At 45.0% G+C, this 19,949-nt stretch overlaps 1 protein-coding gene across 1 annotated transcript in view; it reads right to left on the bottom strand.

Moving 5' to 3' along the window:
- The window catches only part of LOC139376023 (glypican-1-like), a 135,173-nt gene extending 125,607 nt beyond the window's left edge, over positions 1-9,566 (bottom strand). Inside the window, exons 1-2 of the mRNA XM_071118100.1 lie at positions 9,480-9,566; positions 8,862-9,368 (exon numbers count right to left, since the gene is read on the bottom strand). Coding sequence (XP_070974201.1) covers positions 8,862-9,021 — 160 coding nt within the window. The 5' untranslated portion in view covers positions 9,022-9,368; positions 9,480-9,566. The remainder of the gene's footprint in view (positions 1-8,861; positions 9,369-9,479) is intronic.
- Between the last annotated feature and the right edge of the window lie 10,383 nt (positions 9,567-19,949).

Below are 19,949 nucleotides of genomic sequence, written 5' to 3'. Positions count from 1 at the left end.
CCACACCCTGACCTGACTAGGAAAAACACAAGGCCCTGATGATGACAAACAAAAATACTATGAAAGCAAAGGCACCCATTAACAGTATTGAGATGCAGCCACCAGCTCATCTAACCACTCTTCCAACTCTCCTCTCTCTCTCCCAGAGTGAATCACAATGATGGACTGGGCGTAAGACCTTGAGCCAGTCTTAGCCAATACATTAGTCTGATCAAGCCCACAGTCCTTAAAGTCCCTCCAGGGGAAGAAAGAATGATCGGGAAGAAATGTCACAGGTCAGATGCAACATTCAGCTGTCTCATAATTGGGAGACATACTATAAATCTAAATGGTGGCTACATTACTGAGCTCTTTAATATGCCAGACCAAGATGTTATTTATGTTAGCATAGAGGGTACAGAGATAAGACTGAAATAAACTCCCTCGCGATCTTTCTCTCTCTCTCTCTGTTAGTCTTTTTCTCTCCCTCTCTGTTAGTCTTTCTCTCTCGCTCATCCTCTTCTCTTTCTTTCTCTCTCACTCTCTCTGTTGCAGTCTCTCCTCCTTTCTTTCATGTCCTCTCCTCTCACCCCTCATTCTCTCTCCCACAATCTCTCTCTCTCTCTCTCCCACAATCTCTCTCTCTCTCTCTCTCTCTCTCTCTCTCTCTCTCTCTCTCTCTCTCTCTCTCTCTCTCTCTCTCTCTCTCTCTCTCTCTCTCTCTCTCTCTCTCTCTCTCTCTCTCTCTCTCTCTCTCTCTCTCTCTCTCTCTCTCTCTCTCTCTCTCTCTCTCTCTCTCTCTCTCTCGTTATTTATTTACCTTTATTTCAACAGGGAAGTCATATTGAGACTGTCTTTTAGAAATGAGCCCTGCACATTTGTAAGGTCCACAGCAGCACAAAAAAAGAAAGAAAACACATTCTGTAACAAGAAGACAGATTTGTTCTCAACACAATGGATAAGACTTTCAGAAGACTGGCATTAATTCTGCCCATTGATTTATATGGTATGGATAATCAATTTGAATAGGACTGTCCCATTAGCACAGGGACCTCCCAAGTTTATGATGTATGGCTTAGTGACCCTGACACTTTCATCACATTTACATCCCCCTCTACTCATGTTAATACAGGTACTTTTCAATCACTTCACAATCACATTTGTGACCTGTTTCAGGGAGCTAGGTGTATGTCGCACATCACTACTTCGTAGGAGAGGCATTTGGATGTACTATGTTTTTTAAATCAAAATTAGTTTTTTTTGTTAGAAATGCCTTCTGGAACGTGAACTTTCATGTGCCTTAATAACAAACTTGTATGCCATCTGTAAATACGAATAAAATTGTTAAATTACGAGCTTAGGTGGTTTAGCCATGGAAAAAGACAGGAAGCTTCCCGCTAGCGATGATTGGCAGAGACAATAGATGGGCTGGACATGCCGAGAGATGAGTTTGGATTTGTCTGCCATGTAGCATGCTTCTGTCTACAACATGAGCTGTCAAGTAGGCATAGATAATCCTTGCTCCTGCGTCTTTTTTTAAAGATACAACGTTAACCATGGAGAACTGCAAAAGTGTTGCTACTGCTCTCAACAACAATGCTGCTGTAACGACTTCCGCCAAAGTTGGTTCCTCTCCTTGTTCGGGTGGCATTCGGCGTCACCGGTCTTCTAGCCATCATTGATCCATTTTTCATTTGTTTTGTCTTATCTTGTCACACACCTGGTTTCAATTCCATCATTATATGTTGTGTATTTAACACAACGCCGTTGCAACACAGTTTTTTCTCTCCTGCGCCTGAATTCTCTGCCGTCAGTACGCACCCCTTACAGCTGCCCTGAATATAGCAGGCGCTATCGACAAAGATCAGTGGGAAAAAGTTGTGGACTACGTTCTACACACGGTCAATGTGAACCGGAGTGACATGACACAACACGGGCCAAACAAGCTCTACAAACAAAATGGAAACGACACAGGACGTCTTACTTAGTTAGCTAAAGGGGTTCTAGTCTGCCATGAAGTGTTCATCCATGTATATGGTTAAGAGTCTAGCTACATTTTCATTGCAAGTGAAAACGTACTGTTAGCTAGCTTGCGAACGTTAGCTTGCTGGCTCGCTAGCTAAAGTTACATGTATGATCTGTGAAGGAATATTATTCATATCATCTCAGAGATCCATGTGCATTGCTAGTTATAACCTAATGTTAGCTAGCTAGCTAACATTGAACTTATTTGGTTAGTTTTAGCTACCTGCAGTTTCATACTAGATAATTTAATGTATGGTGGCTAGCTATGACAATCCGTTTGTATTAATATTGTTTGGGTTGGATTATGGTTCATTGTTTAGCTAGCAAGCTAGCTACAACTTAGATTTTATTTGAAATAATTTGTGTTTACCAGAGACAGTAACGTGAAGAACAACATGACCTGCACCAAATTCAGATTAGTACAGGGATCATCAACTAGATTCAGACTCGGGGGCCAGAATATAATTACAAATCATTTGTAGACTGCAAATGGACAGCAAGAAGCCCATACAGATATAATGTTTGACTAAAACATAATAATTTCAAACCATGTTTACATTTGGATATGATCACATGTTTCTCTCTATCATGCGTTGGAATATTTGGGAACAGATTCCTTAAATTAAAATCACTTGGAGCTGATTTCCTGGTCTTTTTAGTCAAATGTGTCCAACAATAAAAAATATTAAAATAAATGTTTTTTTGTGGGAGGGCTCAGAAAACTTGGAGGTGTATAAAACCACCCATGGGCCAAATTCGGCCTGTGGGCCATCAATTGGGGATCCCTGGATTAGGATATCAGCCAAGGACTAAATATAATTTATTTTTAAGAGGGTGTGAATGATGCTGAATAGGTGTAGACATAGAAGAGCTCAAAAGTAGGGTTACAAGTTTATCAACTTTCAAAGCAGAATTACTTTCCCGTGGTTCCTCAACTGCAGTGTATGAAATACCATTTTGTAGCTCTACTTTTATCCAATGTAAAAAACACAATTTCCGATTTTGCAACATAAGACCGAATCGAGGTTGTCTGTCACATTTTAGCAATCACATGACTTGTTTTTGTAATCACATCACGACTCATTTTAACAATCACAATCACATAGTGATTAACTTTAGCATTAGGCTATGGATTAAGCATAGTGGTAAAGACGTCTTTGGGAAAAAAGTGCTTGAACACATAGTAGTATGGGAAGAAAGTACATACTATTACTTCTATAATACTAATACTACTGTAAACTATGGGTATCAGTGTATATTGTATACTGTATGTGCCAATAGCCTACAATATTATTGCAATTGTCCTGCATTGCACCACATTGTCTCTTGAATATTCAGGACTGTATCTGTAGTAGCTTGAACAGTGTTGCATTAAAACACAGTTGACAGAACAGTGAGTCACTCAAGTCTCCTGCACCTTACTGATGTAAAGTGCCATCTTGCATGGACATTCTTCTGCCCTTATATCATTGTAAATTAGTATTTTATTTATGTGTTTATTTAACCTTTATTTAACGAGGCAAGTCAGTTAAGAACAAATTCTTCTTTACAATGATGGCCTACCCCGGCCAAACCCGGATGACGCTGGGCCAATTGTACGCCGCCCTATTGTACTCCTAATCACGGCCGGCTGTGATACAGCCTGGATTCAAACCAGAGTGTCTCTAGTGACACCTCTAGCACTGAGATTCAGTGCCTTACACCGTTACGCCACTCGGGAGCCCCCAATAGTAGTAAATAGTGGGTCTGTACATAAAACAAATGTATTGCTCCCTCTGGTAGCTGACTATAGTAAACTCAGCAGAAAAAGAAATGTCCTCTTACTGTCAACTGCCTTTATTTTCAGCAAACTTAACATGTGTAAATATTTGTATGAACATAACAAGATTTAACAACTGAGACATAAACTGAACAAGTTCCACAGACACGTGACTAACAGAAATGGAATAATGTGTCCATGAACAAAGGGGGGTCAAAATCAAAAGTAACAGTATCTGGTGTGGTCACCAGCTGCATTAAGTACTACAATGCATCTCTTCCTCGTGGACTGCACCAGATTTGCCAGTTCTTGCTGTGAGATGTTACCCCACTCTTCCACCAAGGCACCTGCAAGTTCTCAGACATTTCTGGGGGGGAATGGCCCTAGCCCTCACCCTCTGATCCAACTGGTCCCAGACGAGCTCAATGGGATTGAGATCTGGGCTCTTCGCTGGCCATGGCAGAACACTGACATTCCTGTCTGGCAGGAAATCACGCACAGAACAATCAGTATGGCTGGTGACATTGTCATTCTGGAGGGTCATGTCAGGATGAGCCTGCAGGAAGGGTACTACATGAGGGAGGAGGATGTCTTCCCTCTAACGCACAGCGTTGAGATGCCTGCAATGACAACAAGCTCAGATGCTGTAACACACCGCCCCAGACCATGACGGACCCTCAACCTCCAAATCGATCCTGCTCCAGAGTACAGGCGTCAGTGTAACGCTCATTCCTTCGACGATAAACGCGAATCCGACCATCACCCCTGGTGAGACAAAACCGCGACTTGTCAGTGAAGAGCACTTTTTGCCAGTCCTGTCTGGTCCAGCGACGGTGGGTTTGTGCCCAGAGGAAACATTGTTGCAGGTGATGTCTGGTGAGGACCTGCCTTACAACAGGCCTACAAGCCCTCAGTCCAGCCTCTCTCAGCCTATTGCGGACAGTCTGAGCACTGATGGAGGGATTGTGCATTCCTGGTGTAACTCGGGCAGTTGTTGTTGCCATCCTGTACTGTCTGCCTGTAGCGCTGTCTTAGGTGCCTCACAGTACGGACATTGCAATTTATTGCCCTGGCCACATCTGCAGTCCTCATGCCTCCTTGCAGCACACAGATGAGCAGGGACCCTGGGCATCTTTCTTTTGGTGTTTTTCAGAGTCAGTAGAAATGCCTCTCTAGTGTCCTAAGTTTTCATAACTGTGACCTTAATTGCTTACCGTCTGTAAGCTGTTTGTGTCTTAGTGACCGTTCCACAGGTGCATGTTCATGAATTGTTTTACGGTTCATTGAACAAGCATGGGAAGAGTGTTTAAACCCTTTACAATGAAGATCTGCGAAGTTATTTGGATTTTTACGAATTATCTTTGAAAGACAGGGTCCTGAAAAAGGGACTTTTCTTTTTTTGCTGGGTTTATATACAACAAGATCTCACAGTTGGACAAATTTGACTTCAGATTCTGACATTTATCCACATTTCTCCTAAAGTCAAATTTCGAAGTTACTCCAAATGTCAAATTTCGAAGTTGTTTTTGACACCCTGAGTAGCCAGGGTTGAGCCGCCTGGCAAGGCGCCTCACGACTGGTTTAATGTAGGCTTTAATCACGAATGGTTAAGTTAAGGGTTATGGTTTGGGATAGGTTTAAAATAAGTTTAGACATTAAATTAAGGGTTAAGGTTTGGGATAGGTTTAAATTAAGTTTAGGCATTAAGTTAAGGGTCAAGTTTTGGGATAGAGTTAAATTAAGTTTAAGCATTAAGTTAAGGGTCAAGGTTTGGGACAGGGTTAAATTAAGTTTAAGCATTAAGTTAAGGGTCAAGGTTTGGGATAGAGTTAAATTAAGTTTAAGCGTTAAGTTAAGGGTCAAGGTTTGGGACAGGGTTAAATTAAGTTTAGGCATTAAGTTACGGGTCAAGGTTTGGGATATGTTTAAATTAAGTTTAGGTATTAAGTTAAGGGTCAAGGTTTGGGATAGGGTTAAATTCAGTTTAGGCATTAAGTTAAGGTTTGGGATAGGGTTAAAATAAAAAACAAATATCTAGCACTGGGATTAAACCTGCGACCCTCGAAGACAGAGCTCAGTGCTTACCCAAGCCTACTTGATGGTAATAATGCTCACCGTTGCCCCTACAGGAGTGTTTTGAAGACATCTCTCGATGTCTTCGGGACCTGGCTGGCCTATATACTGTAACTATGTGATTGCTTTCTCACTGTGCTGGAGTCTGGACTGGGAACCAGCATTGTGTGGTAACTAACCCAACAAGATCTCATAGTTTCCCTTCAAAATTTGATGTATTATGGATGAACCTCAATTTCTGCGTGGTTCCAGGTTTAAACAGAAACAACTCAAAGGGTTAAGGTTAGGTATTAATTACCAGTGGTTAAGGTTAGGTATTAATTACCAGTGGTTAAGGTTAGGTATTAATTACCAGTGGTTAAGGTTAGGTATTAATTACCAGTGGTTAAGGTTAGGTATTAATTACCAGTGGTTAAGGTTAGGTATTAATTACCAGTGGTTAAGGTTAGGTATTAATTACCAGTGGTTAAGGTTAGGTATTAATTACCAGTGGTTAAGGTTAGGTATTAATTACGAGTGGTTAAGGTTAGGTATTAATTACGAGTGGTTAAGGTTAGGTATTAATTACGAGTGGTTAAGGTTAGGTATTAATTACCAGTGGTTAAGGTTAGGTATTAATTACCAGTGGTTAAGGTTAGGTATTAATTACCAGTGGTTAAGGTTAGGTATTAATTACGAGTGGTTAAGGTTAGGTATTAATTACCAGTGGTTAAGGTTAGGTATTAATTACGAGTGGTTAAGGTTAGGTATTAATTCTGAGTGGTTAAGGTTAGGTATTAATTTCGAGTGGTTAAGGTTAGGTATTAATTACCAGTGGTTAAGGTTAGGTATTAATTACGAGTGGTTAAGGTTAGGGCTACGGTTTTGGGAAGGCTTAGTCTTACTACAGTGGGCGAAATCAGGGTCACACAGAGTGTTTCATGGTAGTCTTAAACAAATCTACTTTGTAACAACAGTATATACCTGCCAATACCATATCATATATAGAGTTGAAATCTATTAAATTTTGAGTTTGCAGAAGACTGAAATATAACAAAACCGTTTAAAAATTATATGTTTTTTCATTTTAATTTAATTTAATTAATGTATGAATTGACCTCCCGTGTGGCGCAGTGGTCTAGGGCTGCAGCGCCAGTGTAACAGTATAATTTTAGACCGTCCCCTCGCCCATACCCGGGCGCGAACCAGGGACCTTCTGCACACATCAACAGTCACCCTCGAAGCATCGTTACCCATCGCTCCACAAAAGCCGCGGCCCTTGCAGAGCAAGGGGAACTACTACTTCAAGGTCTCAGAGCAAGTGACGTCACTGATTGAAACGCTATTTAGCGCACACTGCTAACTAAGCTAGCCGTTTCACATCTGTTACACCAGCTGTGCCACCAGAGACTCTGGGATCGCGCCCAGGCTCTGTCGCAGCCGGCTGCGACTGGGAGGTCAATGGGGCGACGCACAATTGGCCTAGCTTTGTCCGGGTTAGGGAGGGTTTGGCCGGTAGGGATATCCTTGTCTCATTGCACACTAGCGACTCCTTTGGCGGGCTAACCAGGTCGCCAGGTGCATGGTGTTTCCTCCGACACATTGGTGCGGCTGGCTTCCGGGTTGGATGCAAGCAGTGCGGCTTGGTTGGGTTGTGTTTCGGAGGACGCATGGCTTTCGACCTTCGTCTCTCCCGAGCCCGTATGGGAGTTGTAGCGATGAGACAAGATAGTAACTACTAACAATTGGATACCACGAAATTGGGGAGAAAAAGGGGGTAAAATAAAAAAATACTAAATATGAATAATATTAATAACATTCCACCCAAGAGGCCACTAGAGGGCGATTTGGTCATTTGATTGCAGTAAAGGGCTACAACAAAATTATTAAAACAACACGCCAATTTTCTATCAACTATCATCATGCAGTCTCAAGGCTTGCTAAAGCATTGTGAACTGTGGTGGCTCAGTGGTCTGAGCATCACAAGTTTGCATCCAGTGCCCAGTTTATTTCTAGTGATCAGGCTGAACTAACCACCATGGGTACATCCCAAATGGCACCTTATTCCCTATATAGTACACTACGTTTGACCAGCATGGTAAATTCCTGGGAAGGCAGACATATAATCAGCTGTGCTCTACCGTGCTGTGTACTGGGCATGCTGAATTCTCATTTTTAACCGTTTCTATGAAAAGAGCTGGAAGAACACAGTCAGTGTGTGTGAGTGCTTGGGGTGGGGGGATAATGTGTGTGAGTGTACGCGCCTGTGTGCAGTATCACCTTTGCATGGTTATGCTGGTAAAGTGATCGTCTGGCTAGCAGGAGTTTCTAGTGAATGACCAGAGAGAGAGAGAGAGAGAGAGAGAGAGAGATGGAAATGAGAGAGAGAGCGCGCAAGAAAGAGAGAGAGGGGTGGCGGTCTGAGGTTTCACTGCAAGGATAATTATTAGACTGGTGGAAAGGCAGAGCAGTGTGGGACACTCAGACATGAAGGATATGCATGATCACTACTGGCTATAAGTAGCCTAGACACTGATGACACAGATTACAATAAAAAGTCAATAATGGGTTATTTTGAGTTAGTGTTTTTGACATCCAAGGTTCCACTTGAAAGTGAGATGTTCTGTTACACTACAAAATATTTTGAGTAGGCTACAAATTGTAAAGGACCAGATATGGCATGTTTAATATAGCCTACAGTTTCTGAGGGGGTGACAAGTAATGCTGAAGCACAATATATATATATATATATAATCAGTTGAACCTGAAAACCTAAGTAGTCTAATCTATTTGCAGGGGAAGCAGAGTTTGGGGTGCTGCAAAGAACATGTTATTGGAACATACTTTTAATCTGATCTGACTACTTACAAGCCTACCTATCTTATTCTCTGAACTGTAAACAATCTACAGTTGCTTAGCCTATTATCAAGGGCTCAGGTGTTACAGTAACCATCTATTTCAAACACAAATAAAGTTATGATCTCCATGAACGCAAAGTAAATTCGATGCACAAAGCAGCATTATAGTGATAGACACAGTACCCTACCTGATATTTCTGATTGAGGCACTCCGTTCAGACTGAATCCCTTGCCATTGTAGAACTGTCGGATATCCGAACAACTCTGAGCTTTTCCGCTCCCCATATCCCCGAATCCCGGGACCGTCAGCGCGCAAATCAACAGAGCCATAAACACGGGGAAATCCATCCTACACTATTACCGTCACACGGCCAAGTGCAAATCCGAAAGAGGGGTGTAGTTTGATTGAGCTAAGTCCTAAAGAACGGGATTCATCTACTGCCAGCCGTTTGTCCAAACTCCTCTGTTACGTTGGGCTTCGCTACTGTCGCTCTCCTGTTGGTTCGCTGCGCCACGTTTCTGCGCAGTGCTGCACGGGAAGCGTGTGTGTGTGGAGGGGGAGAGCAGTCCGGTTTCTTCTCAGGGCACCTCGAGGGGCTTTTTGGTTTCAATGTAGATACATCAACCACTGTATCAATTTCACACAATTTATCTGCACCGCTGGGAAGACAATTCGGTAAACACTGTGCAGTCACCTGAGGAAAGGCAATATAAAACATATTTAGCAGACAAATCATGAATCTACAAAATTCCAGAAAATTAACAGGTGAACATTAACGAAAAAGAACGTCTCTGTATGGTATTACCGGAGATGGCAGCTGTCAGCAGATGAGTGAGTGGTAAAACGGCGGTAAAGGTAATGATGCTCTCCCAGCGCTGCTACTCGGTCGAATGAGGAGGAGGCGGAGAGAGAGAGAGAGCCAGAGAGAGAGAAGGGGGTGGACATAATGTAAGAGACAAGAACAAATGGGCAAAGAGAAAGATGAGAGAGAGAGAGAGAGAGAGAGAGGCTATAGCTGTTCCTTGGGACACAAATCTCACTCACCTGTCTAGTCTAATTTGGTTAATTAGATATATACATTTTGTTTTTAGGGATGTTTACACAGTATACGATCTTTTGAATGATTTAATGCATCACTGAAAATACCTTATCATGTGGACTTATCCATACCTTATTTCTAAAGGAATGTGTACAATGTGTCTTGACAGCTTGAAGGCCTCAGGTGTCACAGGTGGATCAGCAGCTGCCCTCAGGTACCAGTCCACCAATCATCAGCTAGCGTCCGTGTGCATGCGCCTATCTGTGTCATCACTCCTCAAGGTGCAATTACAGACTGGGAGCATGCTGCTACCTGCCCAAACACTGTCTATCTGTTCTGTACCCTTCTGACTGTCTCCCTTGTCTTTGCTGTGTGTGTGTGTGTGTGTGTGTGTGTGTGTGTGTGTGTGTGTGTGTGTGTGTGTGTGTGTGTGTGTGTGTGTGTGTGTGTGTGTGTGTGTGTCTGTCTTGGGGGAAACATTGGAACATTGCCAGTTGTGTATACTTACCTGACAGAAGAGTTGTGCATTTGGGTTTCACAGATTTGTACTTTTTTCTAATCCTCATCCTCTCTCCCGCTCTCTCTCTCTCCCTCTCCCTCTTTCCATCTCTCTCCTCTCTCATGCACATCTTTAGGCAGCATATCCCTTTGTGTGGTTATGTACTGTAAGTGTGGTGTCCTTGTATTTTATGGGCTATGGATTCCTACGCATTTGAGCGAATGCGTCAGTGACAGAGCGTCCCACTGGTTTTCTCACCAGCCCGCTGTGTATTCACACACTTCAGTTCTTTAACTGTCCTTCGTTCCTCTCACACCTTCCTCTCTAAAGCCTGTCTCTACTCAAGCAACCCTACATCCCTTTCTGGGTTTTTATCTTTTTTAACAAACTCAATGTCAGTGCAGGACTACATACAAAATGCACCTCTACTTACTTACTGGCACAAAACCGTAATGTGACGCATACTGTATAGTGATGTGTATGTCTCTCATTGAACGTGAAGATGATTTTCCTTGTTTGATCTCAGAATTCCTGATGGAGATGTGTCATTGAAGTTTTCTATTCTGAAAACTAGCCCTCGCTCAAAGAGGGAGAGAGAGAGGGAGAGGAGGGGACAAGAGACAGAGGAAGGGGGGCCAGATAAAGAGGAGTAGGGACAAAAGAGAGAGGGAGGGAGGGAGGGTAGAGGAAGAAAGATGGAGACTAAGGGAAGGACGGAAAGATTTAGAGAGGATGCGTGAGGTAGAGAGAGAGAGAGAGAAAGAGAACGAGAGAGAAAGAAAAAGTGTGCCATACGCCATAAATGGTCATATCCGTCCTGCTTCATGCATCTATTTGTAATCACACAATATTGTTTATGAATGCATACTGTCCCTCTATTCTTATCAGCTGTTCCATGTGACTAGATCACTCCTAACGTTAGCTACTGTCCTCTCACGTATCACACAGTACACCCTCAACTATAGAGACACACCCACTCGCTCACACCCTCTCTTATCACACGTAATAGTTATTCTTAGTAGAAATGAATAGCGGATATTTTACAACATTGCTACAGTACTGTATTATTAACTGTTCTACATTCTTGTGGCTAATTGTATTGTTATACTTTAGTAGCGCAGTTAGATGTTCTGTGTCACAAGGGCACGGCCTTACAGACTCCTCCTCCTACCACATGCAGTAGACAGAGAAGAATGTGAAGTTCTTTCTTTTTTCCCTTTCCCTGCATGCATGTACATCCCTGCATGCATGTGTGGGAGTATCTGTGTATATTTCAACACACGTGGCTCTATGTTGGCCCTTGGTTGTGGTATATAAGGGTAGCCTGATGGGGAAGCTCTCCGGTGTCTGGTATGGAGATTATGCAATTAACGCGGGCTAAAGCCACAACGCCGCCATTTTGTCTGCAGGCTCCACAATTTAAGTTTTATTGGGCCTGACCATGAAAGCTTTCCTAACGAGTAGCAGGCTGCAGGAAGTATGTGTGTGTGTATGTGTGTGTGTTTGGTTTGAGGGAGAGGTGAGGGGGAAGAGAGAGAAGCTGAGGGGGTGAGAGGGTGAGTGGGTACTCATCTTCCACACCATACTGTTAATGCATGACAGGCATTTTCGGGGCGTGATACTGCTGTGAATAGGAAAATGATACTGTTCTATTGAATTCAAATCATAGACACACATGCACACACATACACACTTTTTTCACTCTGCACTAAAGGCTGTTTGGATCTGTTAAGCCAGCACACAGGTATTTACATAGAAACCCCACTGAGGCACTGTGGTAGGTGCTGTCAGTTGGCCATACCTGCTGCTCTGTGTGTGTGTGTGTGTGTGTGTGTGTGTGTGTGTGTGTGTGTGTGTGTGTGTGTGCAGCAGAGTGAGAGATAGAGTCACTCTCTCCTTCAGTGAAGCTATGGCTTAGCTCCACATACCCCAGAGACAAAGGCTGACAGGTGCCTAATGACTGGGACTTTCACCTTAAAGAGAACTCTCTCTCTCTCTCTCTCTCTCTCTCTCTCTCTCTCTCTCTCTCTCTCTCTCTCTCTCTCTCTCTCTCTCTCTCTCTCTCTCTCTCTCTCTCTCTCTCTCTCTCTCTCTCTCTCTCTCTCTCTCTCTCTCTCTCTCTCTCTCTCTCTCTCTCTCTCTCTCTCTCTCTCTCTGTATATCACTTGCTGATGCCATTTGCACAGTGTCTGTCTGTGCAAACACAGCGTCTACACTAATACCACATTTGAATTATCCTCCACACAGAGTCCTGAGAGAGACAGAAAGAGGCGAAGGGGGAGAAATGGCGAAATCTTGACGAAAGACGAGGGAGGAGAAATAGAAGGCAGAGAAAAGGAGAGAAAGAGGTATGACAGAGAGGGTGAGGAACGAGAAAGAGAGACAGAAGAGGGAGAAAAAACAGAAGGAGGAGAGAAGAGGGAAAGGAGAGGAGTAGAAGCCAATACCAACCAATACTCCTTTCCCAGATATTCTGCCGTCGTCCTAGTGGGAGGGCCATTGTTGGGGCTGAGCGATACCTCATTGGGGGGGGCTAGAGGTCTGTATACCATTCCCTATCCCTGTGGGTAGCCTGGTAGTCTGGCACCACCACGTCTCCTATAGGCAAATACCAATCTGAACACATTCCACACATCCCATTACACCGGCTTCCAGGCTATAAATATTTCAATCAATCACATCATCAGCTCTACTGGGTCTTCCTGTGTTGGAAGCAAGAGTCTATGAGCCAAAGAGCAGAGAAATGAATGGAAGTAAGGAAGAGTACTGTGAAAAAGACTAAAGGAATGTATGGAGAGAGGTTACTGAGAGACAGAGAGGAGGGATGGAATGAAAGAGGTTAGGAATGGGTGAGAATGTATGGAGAGAGGTTACTGAGAGACAGAGAGGAGGGATGGAATGAAAGAGGTTAGGAATGGGTGAGAATGTATGGAGAGAGGTTACTGAGAGACAGAGAGGAGGGATGGAATGAAAGAGGTTAGGAATGGGTGAGAATGTATGGAGAGAGGTTACTGAGAGACAGAGAGGAGGGATGGAATGAAAGAGGTTAGGAATGGGTGAGAATGTATGGAGAGAGGTTACTGAGAGACAGAGAGGAGGGATGGACTGAAAGAGGTTAGGAATGGGTGAGAATGTATGGAGAGAGGTTACTGAGAGACAGAGAGGAGGGATGGAATGAAATAGGTTAGGAATGGGTGAGAATGTATGGAAAGAGGTTACTGAGAGACAGAGAGGAGGGATAGAATGAAAGAGGTTAGGAATGGGTGAGAATGGATGGAGAGAGGTTACTGAGAGACAGAGAGGAGGGATGGAATGAAATAGGTTAGGAATGGGTGAGAATGTATGGAAAGAGGTTACTGAGAGACAGAGAGGAGGGATGGAATGAAAGAGGTTAGGAATGGGTGAGAATGTATGGAAAGAGGTTACTGAGAGACAGAGAGGAGGGATGGAATGAAAGAGGTTAGGAATGGGTGAGAATGGATGGAGAGAGGTTACTGAGAGACAGAGAGGAGGGATGGAATGAAATAGGTTAGGAATGGGTGAGAATGTATGGAAAGAGGTTACTGAGAGACAGAGAGGAGGGATGGAATGAAAGAGGTTAGGAATGGGTGAGAATGTATGGAGAGAGGTTACTGAGAGACAGAGAGGAGGGATGGAATGAAAGAGGTTAGGAATGGGTGAGAATGAATGGAGAGAGGTTACTGAGAGACAGAGAGGAGGGATGGAATGAAAGAGGTTAGGAATGGGTGAGAATGTATGGAGAGAGGTTACTGAGAGACAGAGAGGAGGGATGGAATGAAAGAGGTTAGGAATGGGTGAGAATGTATGGAGAGAGGTTACTGAGAGACATAGAGGAGGGATGGAATGAAAGAGGTTAGGAATGGGTGAGAATGTATGGAGAGAGGTTACTGAGAGACAGAGAGGAGGGATGGACTGAAAGAAGTTAGGAATGGGTGAGAATGTATGGAGAGAGGTTACTGAGAGACAGAGAGGAGGGATGGACTGAAAGATGTTAGGAATGGGTGAGAATGTATGGAGAGAGGTTACTGAGAGACAGAGAGGAGGGATGGAATGAAAGAGGTTAGGAATGGGTGAGAATGTATGGAGAGAGGTTACTGAGAGACCGAGAGGAGGGATGGAATGAAAGAGGTTAGGAATGGGTGAGAATGTATGGAAAGAGGTTACTGAGAGACAGAGAGGAGGGATGGAATGAAAGAGGTTAGGAATGGGTGAGAATGGATGGAGAGAGGTTACTGAGAGACAGAGAGGAGGGATGGAATGAAAGAGGTTAGGAATGGGTGAGAATGTATGGAAAGAGGTTACTGAGAGACAGAGAGGAGGGATGGAATGAAAGAGGTTAGGAATGGGTGAGAATAAATGGAGAGAGGTTACTGAGAGACAGAGAGGAGGGATGGAATGAAAGAGGTTAGGAATGGGTGAGAATGTATGGACAGAGGTTACTGAGAGACAGAGAGGAGGGATGGAATGAAAGAGGTTAGGAATGGGTGAGAATAAATGGAGAGAGGTTACTGAGAGACAGAGAGGAGGGATGGAATGAAAGAGGTTACGAATGGGTGATAATGTATGGAGTGAGGTTACTGAGAGACAGAGAGGAGGGATGGAATGTAAGAGGTTAAGAATTGGTGAGAATGTATGGAGAGAGGTTACTGAGAGACCGAGAGGAGGGATGGAATGAAAGAGGTTAGGAATGGGTGAGAATGTATGGAAAGAGGTTACTGAGAGACAGAGAGGAGGGATGGAATGAAAGAGGTTAGGAATGGGTGAGAATGGATGGAGAGAGGTTACTGAGAGACAGAGAGGAGGGATGGAATGAAAGAGGTTAGGAATGGGTGAGAATGTATGGACAGAGGTTACTGAGAGACAGAGAGGAGGGATGGAATGAAAGAGGTTAGGAATGGGTGAGAATAAATGGAGAGAGGTTACTGAGAGACAGAGAGGAGGGATGGAATGAAAGAGGTTAGGAATGGGTGATAATGTATGGAGAGAGGTTACTGAGAGACAGAGAGGAGGGATGGAATGAAAGAGGTTAAGAATTGGTGAGAATGTATGGAGAGAGGTTACTGAGAGACAGAGAGGAGGGATGGAATGAAAGAGGTTACGAATGGGTGAGAATGAATGGAGAGAGGTTATTGAGAGACAGAGAGGAGGGATGGAATGAAAGAGGTTAAGAATTGGTGAGAATGTATGGAGAGAGGTTACTGAGAGACAGAGAGGAGGGATGGAATGAAAGAGGTTAGGAATGGGTGAGAATGAATGGAGAGAGGTTACTGAGAGACAGAGAGGAGGGATGGAATGAAAGAGGTTAGGAATGGGTGAGAATGTATGGAGAGAGGTTACTGAGAAACAGAGAGGAGGGATGGAATGAAAGAGGTTAGGAATGGGTGAGAATGTATGGAGAGAGGTTACTGAGAGACAGAGAGGAGGGATGGAATGAAAGAGGTTAAGAATTGGTGAGAATGTATGGAGAGAGGTTACTGAGAGACAGAGAGGAGGGATGGAATGAAAGAGGTTAGGAATGGGTGAGAATGAATGGAGAGAGGTTACTGAGAGACAGAGAGGAGGGATGGAATGAAAGAGGTTAGGAATGGGTGAGAATGTATGGAGGTAAGCTGTTTGGTTAGAGAGAGGTGATGGACTAGTACAGGAAATACAATGCCCTGTAAAGCGCTGGCGTCTCTCTCCCATTGATAGTATACCCCACTCTCTCTCCTCCTTTGTCTTTCCTTATACATTAGCGTACAGTCACTATCTGGCTCTACACTTCTCCTCTTCTCCGGCACCTTCATCCAATTAGTATTTTCATTGGCTTCCATGCTGTTCCCATTTAAATATTTCGGCTTCTCCATTTGTCATGTGTCTTAGTGGATAAATGAACCTCTCTTGGTGGCTGCCTCAGAGTCGTGATAATTACTGAGAACTCATAAAGTCCTGGGAAGGTAGTGTGGAGGGTACAGCAGGCTGGGGAGTCAGGGGTAATACACCACACTCTGGGTCTTCTCATTACAAGCCTCTTGTAACCTGTTGGTAACACCAGCTTTGGGACAACACACAACATGAATATGAACAACAAGATAAAGAACAACTAAATTCACTTACTCTCTTCATAGAAAAACCTTTACCAAATTGCTCTTCCTCTACTCTGTCTCTGTCGCTTTGTTTTCATGATGAATTTACCATCTAGGAGATATCATCTTCATTTGAGCCCCCTGTTAGTGGTAGGGGCAGGGTCTCTTTCTCCCTACCTCCCCTGTTAGTGGTAGGGGTAGTGTCTCTTTCTCCCTGCCTCCCCTGTTAGTGGTAGGGACAGTGTCTCTTTCTCCCTGCCTCCCCTGTTAGAGGTAGGGGCAATGTCTCTTTCTCCCTACCTCCCCTGTTAGAGGTAGGGGCAGTGTCTCTTTCTCCCTGCCTCCCCTGTTATAGGTAGGGGCAGTGTCTCTTTCTCTCTACCTCCCCTGTTAGTGGTAGGGGCAGCGTCTCTTTCTCCCGACCTCCCCTGTTAGAGGTAGAGGTAGTGTCTCGTTCTCCCTACCTCCCCTGTTAGTGGTAGGGGCAGTGTCTCTTTCTCCCTACCTCCCCTGTTAGAGGTAGAGGTAGTGTCTCTTTCTCCCTACCTCCCCTGTTAGTGGTAGGGGCAGTGTCTCTTTCTCCCTACCTCCCCTGTTAGAGGTAGAGGTAGTGTCTCTTTCTCCCTACCTCCCCTGTTAGTGCTAGGGGCAGTGTCTCTTTCTCCTTACCTCCCCTGTTAGTGGTAGGGGCAGTGTCTCTTTCTCCCTACCTCCCCTGTTAGAGGTAGAGGTACCTCCCCTGTTAGTCTAGGGGCAGTGTCTCTCTCCTTACCTCCCCTGTTAGTGGTAGGGGCAGTGTCTCTTTCTCCCTACCTCCCCTGTTAGAGGTAGAGGTAGTGTCTCTTTCTCCCTACCTCCCCTGTTAGTGGTAGGGGCAGTGTCTCTTTCTCCCTACCTCCCCTGTTAGTGGTAGGGGCAGTGTCTCTTTCTCCCTGCCTCCCCTGTTAGAGGTAGGGGCAGTGTCTCTTTCTCCCTACCTCCCCTGTTAGTGGTAGGGGCAGTGTCTCTTTCTCCCTGCCTCCCCTGTTAGTGGTAGGGGCAGTGTCTTTTTCTCCCTACCTCCCCTGTTAGTGGTAGAGGTAGTGTCTCTTTCTCCCTACATCCCCTGTTAGTGGTAGGGGCAGTGTCTCTTTCTCCCTACCTCCCCTGTTAGAGGTAGAGGTAGTGTCTCTTTCTCCCTACCTCCCCTGTTAGTGGTAGGGGCAGTGTCTCTTTCTCCCTACCTCCCCTGTTAGAGGTAGAGGTAGTGTCTCTTTCTCCCTGCCTCCCCTGTTAGTGGTAGGGGCAGTGTCTCTTTCTCCTTACCTCCCCTGTTAGTGGTAGGGGCAGTGTCTCTTTCTCCCTACCTCCCCTGTTAGAGCTAGGGGCAGTGTCTCTTTCTCCTTACCTCCCCTGTTAGTGGTAGGGGCAGTGTCTCTTTCTCCCTACCTCCCCTGTTAGAGGTATAGGTAGTGTCTCTTTCTCCCTACCTCCCCTGTTAGTGGTAGGGGCAGTGTCTCTTTCTCCCTACCTCCCCTGTTAGTGGTAGGGGCAGTGTCTCTTTCTCCCTGCCTCCCCTGTTAGAGGTAGGGGCAGTGTCTCTTTCTCCCTACCTCCCCTGTTAGTGGTAGGGGCAGTGTCTCTTTCTCCCTGCCTCCCCTGTTAGTGGTAGGGGCAGTGTCTCTTTCTCCCTACCTCCCCTGTTAGTGGTAGGGGCAGTGTCTCTTTCTCCCTACCTCCCCTGTTAGAGGTATAGGTAGTGTCTCTTTCTCCCTACCTCCCCTGTTAGTGGTAGGGGCAGTGTCTCTTTCTCCCTGCCTCCCCTGTTAGAGGTATGGGCAGTGTCTCTTTCTCCCTACCTCCCCTGTTAGTGGTAGGGGCAGTTTCTCTTTCTCCCTACCTCCCCTGTTAGTGGTAGGGGCAGTGTCTCTTTCTCCCTGCCTCCCCTGTTAGAGGTAGGGGCAGTGTCTCTTTCTCCCTACCTCCCCTGTTAGTGGTAGGGGCAGTGTCTCTTTCTCCCTGCCTCCCCTGTTAGTGGTAGGGGCAGTGTCTCTTTCTCCCTACCTCCCCTGTTAGTGGTAGGGGCAGTGTCTCTTTCTCCCTACCTCCCCTGTTAGTGGTAGGGGCAGTGTCTCTTTCTCCCTGCCTCCCCTGTTAGTGGTAGGGGCAGTGTCTCTTTCTCCCTACCTCCTTCATCTCTCTCTCTTCATTTAACAAATGGACATTTCTCTCTCTGACTTGCTTTCTTTTACTCCTCTCTCTTAATTTGAGCCCCCCCCCTTTCTTAGTTCCAGTGGTGTCAGTAATCTGGGCATGGGGCCTGGCATACAGTCAACTCTGCCACCAGCCTCCTCTGTGATCACAGCAGGGCCTGGCTAATGGTGAGTTGGCATTTGGATTAACGGTCGTTTTAGCACACTCCTCACATGGTGTTGTAAACTTCATTGTAAAACAAATCTATCTTGTAAAGCTGTCTAGAGGGAAAAGCGTCTGTCTTTTGGTGGAGTTTCAAATGAAGCTGTAATGCACTGGTACATTTCCTGCAGGCAGGCGAGGACTGGATACGGAAAGTGTTCTTCCATAACCACTAACACACACATCATTTTTTGTTTTATTGTTTGTATATTTTTTGTTGTGTCCTTTTCTATCAGTGTATCAATGTTTTGGTACTCAACACGTTAAAAAATAAACAAATAAATAAACAAATAACTTTACAAGAGGGAACACTTGACTGGAGCTATATTTAGTAATGCAGCTATGGGCATTACATGGAACCTGGATGTCTGTAACACTGAGTTATTCTTCATAACAGCAATAAGTGGTTTTTCTCTATAGATGTTCTGCATGGGCATTGGAGAGACTTTATGTAGACAGATCTAAAACTGACCACTGCCCAAATCTCGGCTGTGGCTTAGCACGTCAATCCATATTCCCCTCTTTATCCTTGTCCTACTATGGCTATTGATGCTTTACCTGTAGGGAGGACAAGGGTGACGGAGAGAGGACCAGGGTAGAGAGAGAGAGAGAGAGAGAGAGAGAGAGAGAGACAAGGGTGAGGGAGAGAAAGAGAGGACGAGGGTGAGAGAGAGAGAGGGGACGAGGGTGAGCGAGAGAGAGAGAGAACGAGGGTAAGAGAGAGAGAGGACGAGGGTGAGAGAGAGAGAGAGAGAGAGAGGATGAGGGTGAGCGAGAGAGATGGTGAGCGAGAGAGAGAGGACGAGGGTGAGCGAGAGAGAGAGGACGAGGGTGAGAGAGAGGATGAGGGTGAGAGAGGGATGAGGGTGAGAGAGAGGATGAGGGTGAGCGAGAGAGAGAGGACGAGGGTGAGCGAGAGAGAGAGGACAAAGGTGAGAGTGGGAAAGATGGAGTGAAAGGTAGAGAGACGCACAATGGTGCCAATGGGGCTGGACACTCATGTAAATGTAATAACTGGGGAATGTGTTGATACACCTAACAGAATGAGGGGGAGACCACACAACTAAACAACCTGATAGTCAGAATAGAGAGAACACACCCTAATAAAAGGTGGAAGAGACAGAAAGAGTGGTCTATGTGAAGGAATAGCACCCAAAGGAGCAAAGAAGGAGCGAGGGAGGAACATTCACAGGAGCATCCATCGATTTTGGACATGGAGGAGCAAGGATGGGCAGAATGCCAAACAGAGCATGTCTG

Source organism: Oncorhynchus clarkii, chromosome 20, assembly GCF_045791955.1.
Source record: "Oncorhynchus clarkii lewisi isolate Uvic-CL-2024 chromosome 20, UVic_Ocla_1.0, whole genome shotgun sequence".
Classification (NCBI taxonomy): Eukaryota; Metazoa; Chordata; class Actinopteri; order Salmoniformes; family Salmonidae; genus Oncorhynchus; species Oncorhynchus clarkii.
This window is presented reverse-complemented; position numbering and strand designations above follow the sequence as displayed.